This window comes from Lithobates pipiens, unplaced genomic scaffold (genome assembly GCF_037356315.1).
Source record: "Lithobates pipiens isolate NorthernLeopardFrog02 unplaced genomic scaffold, aLitPip1_a1.2 Scaffold_16, whole genome shotgun sequence".
Classification (NCBI taxonomy): Eukaryota; Metazoa; Chordata; class Amphibia; order Anura; family Ranidae; genus Lithobates; species Lithobates pipiens.
In genome coordinates this window covers 61,052,420-61,065,343 of record NW_027507748.1, presented here as the reverse complement: position 1 = coordinate 61,065,343, position 12,924 = coordinate 61,052,420, and the positions used below count along the sequence as shown (strand labels likewise).

Below are 12,924 nucleotides of genomic sequence, written 5' to 3'. Positions count from 1 at the left end.
TTCTATGAAATGAGGAATCCCTGAGGACATTCTCTAGTCTAAAATTAAGTGTTGCATTCTAAATATTTACTATACTACTAATACATGCGTTTTCAGGTTGTTGAGAGTTATTATTGCATGTAGGAGACCCCTTTTTATTAGGCTTTTAATACTGTAAGCTAAAGCACAGGTACTCAGGTAATTCATTGTTATTATAAGAAGTGTGAGGGGACAATCAGTCACTCCTTATCTGGAGCACAGACTCAGCAGAGACCAGGCTGTGAGGAAACAGAAGCGAAACCACGTGACCCGCCCCTGACTCATGACGAAGGGAAAGCCATCTACAAGCACGTGGTCGCAATCCCTCCCCTTTGCTTGTCATTCATGGGTGTTCCGCCAATCAGAGGACTGAGTGGCTTGTTGCTGGAGGAGAGAGGCGGGGACACGAAGCAAACGTGTGTGCTTTCAGGAAATGACACAGAGAGGAGCTGGAGAAGGAGGGTGGTGCAGGTAATGTGCTTCTGCGTATGTTCTATATCTGCGCTATATATGATCTATGCATGCTGGGTGTTCTATATATAGAAATATGATCTATGTATGCTGGGTGTTTTTATATATATATATATATATATATATATATATATATTGTATGTGCTGGGTGTTCTTAAATAAGAAAAAAATATGTGTTTCTCTCTCTCTTGTTTGATGCACTTCAGAAAGTGCACCATCCCTGCAGGATATAATAAAAGTCTATGGCAAAGTACAGCTAAGCCACAGGTGCACTACACTGCACCCTCAGAACACAATCAGAACCTCCATTCACCTCTAGTGAACCACAGATGTAAACAAACTTGTGGCTATTTACACCCACCTACCTCCAATCCGATAAAAAAAAATACAGAAGGGAAGGGGGTCCATCCCCTTCGATCTGAGGGCCCATAGAGTTGAGTGGGCTGTGTCTGTATCAGCTCTGCATATGCGGAGTGCACTTGGACCTGTCATCCGCCCACTCATTGTGGCCCGTGATTAGTTACCAAGTTGCAAAAGTGGCCCTCGCTCTTCAAAAGGTTGGGCACCCCTGATCTATGACCTCCTCATAGTTTGTGGCCCCCTTGCAGTCTTCCTGCCCCCCCCCCTCCATTGCCTCTTAATATAGACCCTATCAGGAAGTGTGGGGACCCCATATAATGACATCGGGTATCCCTGGTCTGTTATGGGTTTCCTGTGTGTCACGCTGGCCTGGTTGGCATTACCGGGTATGCAGCAGAATTGTGTGTGCTCCAGAAGCGCGCTGTTCCTTAGACTTTAGTATCGCCAGCTGCATGCGCAAAACTGCATGGTGCGGTGCAATGGTAAAATAAAGATTGGGAGACTTCTTTCCCCATGATTCTCCCAGGAGAGGCACCCCTTTGAAATGACTGCCCTGCAAGTGATGTGTGAATGCACATGGGGTTGCACCTATTCCAATACTGCGCATTTGCACAAGTACTTGTGCAAATGCTGTGATACTTTTTTATACTTTAGAAAGAAGATCTCCCTGAAAGGGGTTGGTGACGTAGCCTTCCCAGGATTCAGCTGTGGTGTGGGGGGCGCTACATCACCAGAACCTAAAGCTAGCCATACATGGATTTCTTTTTTTTTTTTTTTTTTCGATGAGAAAAAAAAAATCACGAAGTGGGTGGAGAAATTCTTCCTGCTGTGTTATTGTATTCTGACAGCAGGTACCGCTCCCCCCCCCCCCCCCAAATATGGTGGGTGGGGAAGGTCCACTTAAGTCTAGGTTCACATTAGGGTTGCACCTAGTTTTGCAACAGCTGGAGCTCCTCTAATTGCATATCCCTGGTGTAAGAAATAGGTAATTTTATTAGTTTTACTAAATAGATTGCTTTAATGTAGTCAAGTTTATTAATGTGGAAAATAATTATTATGACTCAGGAAAACTGAGCTAAATATACTTTTTTTTTTTTTCCTTACAAATATATTTAACCACTTTCAGACCGGACCATTTTGCTGGTAAATGACCAGAGGTCTTTTTACACTTTGGCACTGCGCTGCTTTAACTGGTAATTGCGCGGTCATGCAATGTTGTACCCAAACAAAATTTGCGTCCTTTTCTTCCCACAAATAGAGCTTTCTTTTGATGGTATTTGATTGCCTCTGCGATTTTTATTTTTTGCGATATAAACGTAAAAAGACCGCAAATTTTGAAAAAAAATGATATTTTCTACTTTTTGTTATTAGAAAAATCCAATAAACTCAATTTTAGTCATACATTTAGGACAAAATGTATTCAGCCACATGTCTTTGGTAAAAAAAAAGTCAATAATTGTATATTTATTGGTTTGCGCAAAAGTTGTCACATCTACAAACTAAGGTACGTTTTCTGGAATTTACGCAGCTTTTAGTTTACGACTGCCTATCTCATTTCTTGAGGTGCTAAAATGACAGGGCAGTACAAAACCCCCCCAAATGACCCCATTTTGGAAAGTAGACCCCCTAAGGAAATTGATAAGAGGCATGTTGAGCCCATTGAATATTTTATTTTTTTGCCTCAAGCGATTGAATAATGACAAAAAAAAAATTTTTTTTTTTTTTTTACACAAAGTTGTCACTAAATGATATATTGCTCACACATGCTATGGGCGTATGTGAAATGACACCCCAAAATAAATTCTGCTGCTTCTCCTGAGTACGGGGATACCACATATGTGGGACTTTTTGGGAGCCTAGCCGCGTACAGGGCCCCGAAAACCAAGCACCGCCTTCAGGCTTTCTAAGGGCGTCAATTTTTGATTTCACTTCTCACTACCTATTACAGTTTTGAAGGCCATAAAATGCCAAGATGGCACAAAACCCCCACAAATGACCCCATTTTAGAAAGTAGACACCCCAAGCTATTTGCTGAGAGGCATGTTGAGTCCATGGAATATTTTATATTTTGCCACAAGTTGCGGGAAAATTACAAACTTTTTTTTTTTTTCACAAAGTTGTCACTAAATGATATATTGCTCACGCATGCCATGGGCATATGTGAAATGACACCCCAAAATAAATTCTGCTGCTTCTCCTGAGTACGGGGATACCACATATGTGGGACTTTTTGGGAGCCTAGCCGCGTACGGGGCCCCAAAAACCAAGCACCGCCTTCAGGCTTTCTAAGGGCGTTACAGTTTTGAAGGCCATAAAATGCCAAGATGGCACAAACCCCCCCCCCCCAAATGACCCCATTTTAGAAAGTAGACACCCCTAAATTTAGGGGTACACTAGTGAGACTAGGTAATAAATGGCGGGTGCCCTGAAACTATAAAAAAATAACTAACCAACCAGCGTCACCTGTAACAGTTATATGGTGATCACTGGTGAAAGGGTTAACTAGGGGGCAATCAGGGGGCTTTATGCGGTAGTATATGGGGGTCCCTGGCGCTATAAAAAGCTGCGGCGAACCTAAATACCTACCTGCCTAACTAGCGTCACCTGTGACACTAATACAGCGATCAGAAAAACGATCGCTTATTAGGCTGGGTTCACACTGGAGCGATGCGGGAACGCCACGAATGCGCGGCGGGTTCCCGCATCGCATGCCTCCCGGCGGCAGTTCACACTGCCCTATGCGAACTGCTGGGAGTGTCAGTGAAATGTTAATGACACCCCCAGATCAGTTCGCATATCGCAGTGCGATCTGCAAACTTGGATCGCATGGTGTGAACACCCATGCGATCCGATTCTGCTGCGGACCAAAAAAAGGGTCCCGTGCGAGTTTGCGGCGGGTGCGACACGAATTCAGCCATACTATCTGTATAGCTGAACTCGAATCGCACAGAGATCGGATGTGATTTGCACTGCAGTGCGGTGCGAATCACATCCGTTCTCATAAACCGCTGCAATGTGAACCCAGCCTTAGTGACACTGGCGACGGGGGGTGATCACGGGGTTAAACCTTTATTGGGGGGGTTAGGGGGGTACCTTAGAACTAAAGGGGGCTAACCCTAACTGCCCTAACAGTTATTAGTCACAAATGACACCTGCCGGGTGATCAGGGGGTTAAACCTTTATTAGGTAATAAATGGCGGGTGCCCTGAAACTATAAAAAAATAACTAACCAACCAGCGTCACCTGTAACAGTTATATGGTGATCACTGGTGAAAGGGTTAACTAGGGGGCAATCAGGGGGCTTTATGCGGTAGTATATGGGGGTCCCTAGCGCTATAAAAAGCTGCGGCGAACCTAAATACCTACCTGCCTAACTAGCGTCACCTGTGACACTAATACGGCGATCAGAAAAATGATCGCTTATTAGGCTGGGTTCACACTGGAGCGATGCGGAAACGCCGCGAATCCGCGGCGGGTTCCCGCATCGCATGCCTCCCGGCGGCAGTTCACACTGCCCTATGCGAACTGCTGGGAGTGTCAGTGAAATGTTACTGACACCCCCAGATCAGTTCGCATATCGCAGTGCGATCTGCAAACTCGGATCGCATGGTGTGAACACCCATGCGATCCGATTCTGCTGCGGGCCAAAAAAAGGGTCCCGTGCGAATTTGCGGCGGGTGCGGCGGGTGTGGCGGGTGCGGCGGGTGCGGCGAATGGCTGAACTCGAATCGCACAGAGATCGGATGTGATTTGCACTGCAGTGCGGTGCGAATCACATTCGTTCTCATAAACCGCTGCAATGTGAACCCAGCCTTAGTGACACTGGCGACGGGGGGTGATCACGGGGTTAAACCTTTATTGGGGGGGTTAGGGGGGTACATTAGAACTAAAGGGGGCTAACCCTAACTGCCCTAACAGTTATTACAGTCACAAATGACACCAATGCAAAAAAAAAAAAAAAAAAAAAAAAAATGACATTGGTGTCACTGTGACTGGGGGGCAGGGGTAATTGGGGGGGTGATCGGGGGGTAAAGGGGGGGTGTGAGTGTGCCTGGCATGTTCTACTGTGTGTGGGATGTGTTGGTGCAACTCACTGATCCGCTCTCCTCCGTGTCGGAACGAAAAATACCGACACGGAGGAGAGAATACATCACTTCCTCTCCTGTGTTTACATTACAGGAGAGGAAGTGATGTCACCGGGGATTTCCATTCGTCGGGAGTGATCGCGAGGGGGTGGCCATGAATGAATGGCCGTCCCCTCGTCCGGGATCGCTCCCGAACGAAAACCGACCGCCGCAGGCACCGGGCGGGGGCCCGATCGGGCCCCCGACCCGCGGGAGGCAAAGGACGTACATATATGTGCTTATGCCTGCCCGTGCCATTCTGATGACGTACATCGGCGTGAGGCGGTCGGCAAGTGGTTAATACCTAATTGCAATAGGTGAGTTCTAAAGTGGGAGGGGCCTGTGCAATTTGAGTGGACCATTTTACTGCAGGGCCTGCTTTTAATAAGACAAGGTCCAGGAGAGATGCACATTGACATGCATAGTGTTAAGAATAACTCCTCTTGTTGTGGGGGGAGAGAGACTTCACCTCTGGGTGATCTATGTACACTGCAGGGTTTTTAACAAACGACTGTTATAGATTCCTATCTTTTGTTATTTTAAAGAAATAGCCGTTTGGTTGTCTGTATCAATGTGCAGCGTGAATGTGTATGGGAGCGGTTTTATCATCATCAATCAGCTGCTGCACCTGCAGGGTTCTAATGAGGAAAGTGGCAGGATCTGCATCCTTTTATGTATAATTTCACCAAAATTAAATTTATGTTGCATGAGATGCCAAAAATCTGACTTGTATCTTAGTGCAGACTTGTAGGAAAATCAGTGAGCCAATCACACAAGTAGAAAATGACATTTCTGGGGAAGTTCTGTATACGGAATGCCTCCAGGTTGCCATAGTGCATTTTACAGAAAATTGCAGCGGCTGCAGATTAGGAAGGAAATGCATTTTTGGAAATTTTTTAATATTCAATTACAATATGACCTGAGTAGCAACTGTTTATAAATATTTTTTTTTTAAATATAAATATATATATATATATATATATATATATATATATATATATATATATATATATATATTATCTCTTATATTTTTCTAATTTCGTGGAACAAAAAATAGTAAGTTCCTCTTTAAGGCAGCCATTTAATTTGAATGGGCATCCTGATCCACCAAAAATGGAACATGCACTATTCTTAGCAGAACACAACAAAGCAAGGTACTGCATTGCCGTGCAACACAAATAACACACTTACATAACACAACAGTATGAATCCAACATCCACAGAGTACAGTAATAATATTGGGACTTTCCATCTACTCTGTTGTCTCATATGGGAGTTTCCCGTTCTGATTTTTGTTTCTTGTTTTGTTGCCAAAGTTTCACAAAGCAGATGTTTCTTATTCATTAGGACAGTGTTCTGTTATTTTGTAACACTTTTTCCACACAGAGGACTGTGGGAAACTATATTAAACCCAGGACCCTGCATTCACTATATCTGGTCTCCCAACGTACAAAGGACATGGAAATGCAATTATTTTAGTAAACATAAACTGCTAAATACTAGAGCTGCATGATTCTGGCTAAAATGAGAATCACTATTTTTTTTTTTTTTTTTTTTTTTTTACTTGCGGCATTTTCATTATTTATTTTTAAATTATTCAAGTGTATTTTTTTTCCCCAAAAAATGCGTTTGGAAGACCGCTGGGCAAATACAGTGTGACATTAAATATTGCAGCAATTGCTATTTTATTCCCTAGGGTCTCTGCTAATATATATATATATATATATATATATATATATATATATATATATATATATATATATATATATAACATATGTATGTAATTTTCTAGCAAAAAATATTGATTTTTTTAACTTAAGAAAGAAGTATCAGAAAAAGATTTAGACTTTTAAAGCGGTAGTAAACCCGCTGAATTTTTTTTTTTCCCATACCTGCAAGGGAAAAGGCACAATGAGCTGGTATGCACCGCATACTAGCTCATTATGAAACACCTTAGAACAAGGCCCCAACATCTCGCCCAATACATGCCGAGGGAGCTGACATGTTTCCTCAGTGTGTCTTCCAGATATCGCGGCTCCGGCGACATCGTCACTTTTGAAAAAAAAAAACCTGCATTTTTCTTTGTTTCTGTGATAAAACTTTGCAAATTAGGAATTTTTCTTCATAAATTTTGGCCACAATTTATACTGCTACATATCTTTGGTGAAAATAACCCAAATTAGTGGATATTATTTGGTCTTTGTGAAAGTTAGAGAGTCTACAAGCTGTGGTGCGAATCACACAAAATTGATCACGTCTGATGTACTGGTGGCCTATTCTTGTGACCCGAACAAGCCAGGAAAGTACAAATACCCCCCAAATTACCCTTTTTTTTAAAGTAGACATTCCAAGGTATTTAGTAAGATGCATGGTGAGGTTTTTGATGTTGTCATTTTTTTCCCACAATTCTTAGCAAAATGAAGATTTTTTTTTTTTTTTTTTTTTATCTTAATTTTTTCCACAAAATTGTCATTGTAATAGGTTATTTTTCTCACGTGGCATGTGTATACCACAAATGACACCCCAAAATAAATTCTGCTACTCCTCCCTGAGTATTACAATACCACATGTGTAGGACTTTTCCACAGCCTGGCCACATAGAGAGGCCCAACCTGCAGGGAGCACCATCATGTGTTCTAGGAGCATAAATTACACATCTAACTTGTTGACTACCTATTACACTTTTGAAGGCCCTGGAGCATCAGGACGATGACACGTGGCACTGATGACACAGGTGGCAGTTGGGGCAGATGGGCACTTTATTTTTTTTTTTTTTTTTTTTACACTAACCGCTGCATCTCTGCAGCGGTTCATATCTCCCTCCTCACACGCTGTCTGTGTGAGGAGGACGAGCGGCGCTGAGAGATGATCTCATATGTTTTCATATGAGATCAGCTCTCATTGGGCACACTGATAGCGCTGTAAACGGCTGCTGTGATTGGCCGTTTACAGCGATCTGTGACATGTGCGGGAGCCGTCAGTCACAGCACACAGTGGTCTGTTTCTTCACAGCGCACAACATCGACATACAGCGGTGCACATTTAGGAGATATTTCCACTACCTATAGGTAAATTGCAGACAGGCTAGATCAGTGATGTGGCAAACTCTGGTGCCCCAGATGTTTTGGAACTACATTTCCCATGAGGCTCATGCATTCTGCAGTGTAGTTGAGCTTCATGGGAAATGTAAGTCCAAAACATCTGGGGTGCCAAGGTTCACCACTACTGCATTAGATTATACCAGTGTTTCTCAACTCCAGTCCTCAAGGTGCCCCAACAGGTCATGTTTTCAGGATTTCCCCCAGATGAAACAGCTGGGGTAATTACTAAAGCAGTGAAACTGGAAGGCCTGAAAACATGACCTGTTGGGGCGCCTTGAGGACTGGAGTTGAGAAACATTGGATTATACTAAAGATTTCTGCCTTGATGTCTAGGACTCTGTGCAGCAGACGGTAAATTGAAATGAGTTTCTTGATGGCAGTTTCTGTGGTCGGAGACAAAGGAAGGGTATTTGTCACTGCTTCTGTAGCATGTTGTTGCTTTGTCAAAATTGAATGGGCGCCAAAAAAAATGATTCATTTATTAAAAAAAAAAAAAAAAAAAAAATATTATATAAGTGTTATTTCGTTCTCTCTTAGGAACATTGACCAGTTTAAACTAGTTCTTGGTTTCAATGATACTTAGTCTTGTATCCCAACTACACATATTATTCATAAACAATCATTCTGGGGCTGACTTTGGTTTGCAACCAGTTGAATTACCAGTAACGTTAAACTTTGGTGTCCATTATTTGAATCATATCCAAGACCACGTTGCTGTAAGCGGGGCCACATTTAACTTTGGGCGCCATAATCCTGTACCTGCAGTATAGACAGATTTTCTCTGTATAGTTATAGGATACTTTTTTTTCTTTTTTTGATATGCTGCAGCTACTTGGTTATTGTACTCATCAGTGTAGATTCCTCCACCTAAACTCAGCTTGCCAGGCATCCATCTCGGATATTGAAAACAATGGGACCGTGCCGCAGCCACAAGCCCCTTGGCTCAAGGTTGTGTGGTGGTATATCAATACAAAATCCCATTTTGGGTTTAAAATAAAAACACACTCAGGATGCAGCAGATTCACCTCCTGAATGCCTGGCAGCTGCTACCTCCCTCGGAAAAAGGATTTGCCACGGCATAGGTTGACATATCGGGGGGCCCTTTAGCATCACACCTAAAAAGAAAACCCCCTATAACTTCCCTTACAGACATTTCTTTAGCTAAAATACCCAACTTTTATAACCTGTCCTTTACACCTAGCCCACATCCAACTCCTAGAACCCCCTCTACCTTGCACAGCATGGCTTATCTCCTCCAGAAAAATAATTGAACACTTCTTTGCTCAAAGTTGTTGATGATGGAGAAGGCACTTGGAAATGACATGCACCAATCAGCCATAACATTATAACCACCCACTGAATATTGAGTAGGTCCCCTTTTTGCCACCAGAACAGTCCTGACCCATTGAGGCATGGACTCCACTAGACCTCTGAAGGTATGCTTTGGTATCTGGTTCCAAGTCACCAGTAGCAGATCCTTCACTCTTCCACCACCTTGCCGCATTCTTCCCAGAGTGCATAATGGTGCCATCTCGTCCCCAGTTAAGCGGCATGCATGCACCCAGCCATCCATTTATAATAGAAAAAAAACTTGATTAATTTAGTCAGGTCACCTTCTACCATTGTTCTGTGGTCTAGTTCAGTCATGCTCATGTGCCCATTGTAGAAGCTTATGGCTCAACATGGGCACCCTGACCAGTCTGCAGCTATGCCACCCCTTGTACAACAAACTGAAACAAAATAGGAGATAGTTTTATAGCATTTTTATTTATTTTTTACTAGTAATTGCGGCGATCAGCTTTTTTTTTTTTTTTTTTTTTATGTATACATATATATATTTTTTTTTTTATATTGTGACTGTGACATTATGGCGGACATATCAGACATTTTTGGGACCATTGTCATTTATACAGCAATCTGTGCTATTTAAATGCACTGATTCCTGTGTAAATGACACTGGCTGTGAAGGAGTTAACCACTAGGGGGCAGTGTAGGTGTTGTGTATGACATTATGTGTTTTTTTTTTTTTTATTGTAGGGGGCGTGGCCTGGCATGTGACGTCCCTGATCGTCCTTCCCTATGAAAGGGAACAGATTGGTGCCAGCCACAGTAGGAAACACGGGGAGAGGTTTGTTTACACAGATCTCTCCTCATTCTTCAGCTCTGTGACCAAATCGTGGGATACCAGCGGCGATCTGGTCCCGCGGTCACGGAGCTCAGGACCGGGTCGCCGGGGGCGCACTCCCGACCCATGGCTGGGCACTTAAAAAGCAACGTACAGGTACGTGATTGTGCCATTCTGCCGACATATATGTGCAGGAGGCGGTCCTTAAGTGGTTAAAGGAATGGGCTGGGACATTCAGGCTGTGAAGGAAAGATCTAGATGATGCTGGATGTTCTCCAGCCAGGACATAAGGCAGGCTCTATCTGACTTGCTGCAAGTTCTAATGCATGTTGTGAGATGATCACACAGGGCAATAAAATCGGAGTAAGCAATTTTGGTACAGGAGAGGTGCCTATATGCCTATAATTGGGCAAGGCTGAAGGGAAGGCTGGAGTTCAGCTTTAACAGTGTACGATTTTTCCTCCCTGCAGGACTGTGCCTACACACCAGAAGAGGATGATTCAGAGGATGTGACCAGCAGCTGCCATGGCAAGCTTGACACCCCTCCTCCTAACCTGTCATGTGATCTTCCTGGGTAGGAAATGCTTTTACATTGCCATTGCTCATTGTTTGTACATCTTGGATGAAAAGAGATTTTATCTCCAAATACGGAAAGGTTTCTTCACAGTAAGGCCCCTTTCACACTGGGGTGGGGGCGGCGTCGGCGGTAAAGTCACTTTACCGTCGTATTTGTGGAGGTATTCGGCCGCTAGCGGGGCTCTTTTAACCGAAAAAGGGTTAAAACCACCAGCAAAGAAGCAGCGCTTTGCTGGCAGTATAGCCGCGCTGCCCCATTGATTTCAATGGGCAAGAGCGGTATGCAAACCAGTCCTTTACCGCTCCAAAGATGCTGCTAGCAGGACTTTTTTTACCGTCCTGCCAGCGCACCACAGGAGCGGCTCATTCAGGGCGATTTGCAGCCGCTATGTTTAGCGCTGTAGTGCCTGCAAAGCGCCACAGTGTGAAAGGGGTCCAAGAGATGTGGAATAGACGCCCTCCAGAGGTGGTTCTGGTTCTGACCAGCTCAGTAGATTGCTTTAAAAAAGGCCTGGATTATTTCCTAAGTGTACATAACATAACTGGATACTAATCTTTTAACTTTCAAAAGTTTTTTTTTTTTTTTTTTTATTTTGTAATGAGCATCAAAATAAACAAGTAAATAATACAGCCATCATATAAAGAGAATGCAGCGTACAGTCACATTTGTTGGGCACAGAGAATAGACACAATCAACGGGTGCCTCAAATGTGGGGCACTAATATTTCTAGGTAAAGTTCAGGGAATATTTGATTGCCTAGTGGGGAAGCAGGAAGGAATTTTCTTTCCCTGCTGGAGCACATTGGATCATGCTATATTTGGGTTTTTGTTGCCTTGCTCTGGATTCACTTTGTGTATAGGATTGTGTGTATATATGGAGGTTTTCTATTTGTGTGTGTGTGTGTGTGTGTGTGTGTTTGTTTGTTCCCCCCCCCCCCCCTGTTGGTTGAACTGGATGGACTTGTGTCCCTGTTTCTCCCCCCCCCCCCCTCCCCCCCAACCAGGCTAACTGTGTTCAGTAGGTGAACGGTAAGGGCAGTGATGACATGCTGAGTGCAGTCACCCATAGCAACCAACTAGATTTCAAGCTGCTCGGGAGAAAACTACTTACACTAAGTAACTGTACCTTGTCCATTATTCTTTGGCCTTAAATAGTGCTTTAATATCACTTTTATATATTTATTTTTTTATTTTAAAGTGGAGGGCCACCCTGAAAAACAAAAGTACATTAAAAATTAGAAAAAAAATTATTATTATTTTTTTTTTTTTTTAAACTTACCAGAAATGCCTGTTGCTAGGCATATCGTCCTAATCTGCCTCTTCCTCCTCCGCGGTGATGTTCTGTCTTCTCTCCTCCGTGCGGCGTCTTCTGGATAATGGGTCGCACTGTGTTCTGGGAACTGTGTGTCCCAGAACACAGCGTGCCCCATTCACAAAGCGCTGTGCAGCTTGCGCATGCGCAGTAGGAAACGGGCAGTGAAGCCTCAAGGCTCCACTGCCTGTTTCCCGTAGTTGAAATGGTGGCACCGGGGCCCGAGGGACGGGTCGGCCTCGGGCGGCCAACATCGCGGGCGCCCTGGACAGGTAAGTCTGCTTATTAAAAGTCAGCAGCTACAGTGTTTGCAGCTGCTGACTTTTAAATGTGTTTTTTTTTATTTTTTTTTTTTTTTTTTTTTTAAAGCTGGCCCTCCTCTTTAATAACCAACATGTCATACTTACATATGCACTGGTTTTGCACAGAGCAGCCAGATCCTCCTCTTCTTGGGTTAATGATGTACAGTAACGTCTAGCAGCTAAAACCAGTGAGCAGTAATGACGTGCAGTAACCTCTAGCAACTAATCGGTGAGCGGTAAGAATGTGCAGTAACCTCTAGCAACTAATTGGTGAGTGTGCACCAGTTCTTTGTTGACATTATTAACGTGATTCTAAAGGCCTAAAAAAAAAAGTCATACTTGCCTTCTCTGTGCAATGATTTTGTACAGAGCAGCCCAATCCTCCTCTTCTTGGGTCTCTCGCCGGCGGTCTTGGCTCTTGCCGAGTGCCCGCAGAGCAAACAGCTTGCAATAGAGGCACCCAAGCAGGCTTCTTCTTGAGCCACGGCTCTGCGTGTCTATTCACACACAGAGCTACGGCTCAGCCCCGCCCCAC

General features: G+C 43.7%; 1 protein-coding gene across 1 annotated transcript in view; it reads left to right on the top strand.

The window, feature by feature from the left end:
- Positions 1 to 409: 409 nt before the first annotated feature.
- The window catches only part of LOC143981835 (interferon alpha/beta receptor 2-like), a 72,947-nt gene continuing 60,432 nt past the window's right edge, over positions 410 to 12,924 (top strand). The window contains exons 1-2 of the mRNA XM_077479965.1: positions 410 to 489; positions 10,670 to 10,773. Coding sequence (XP_077336091.1) covers positions 10,725 to 10,773 — 49 coding nt within the window. The 5' untranslated portion in view covers positions 410 to 489; positions 10,670 to 10,724. The remainder of the gene's footprint in view (positions 490 to 10,669; positions 10,774 to 12,924) is intronic.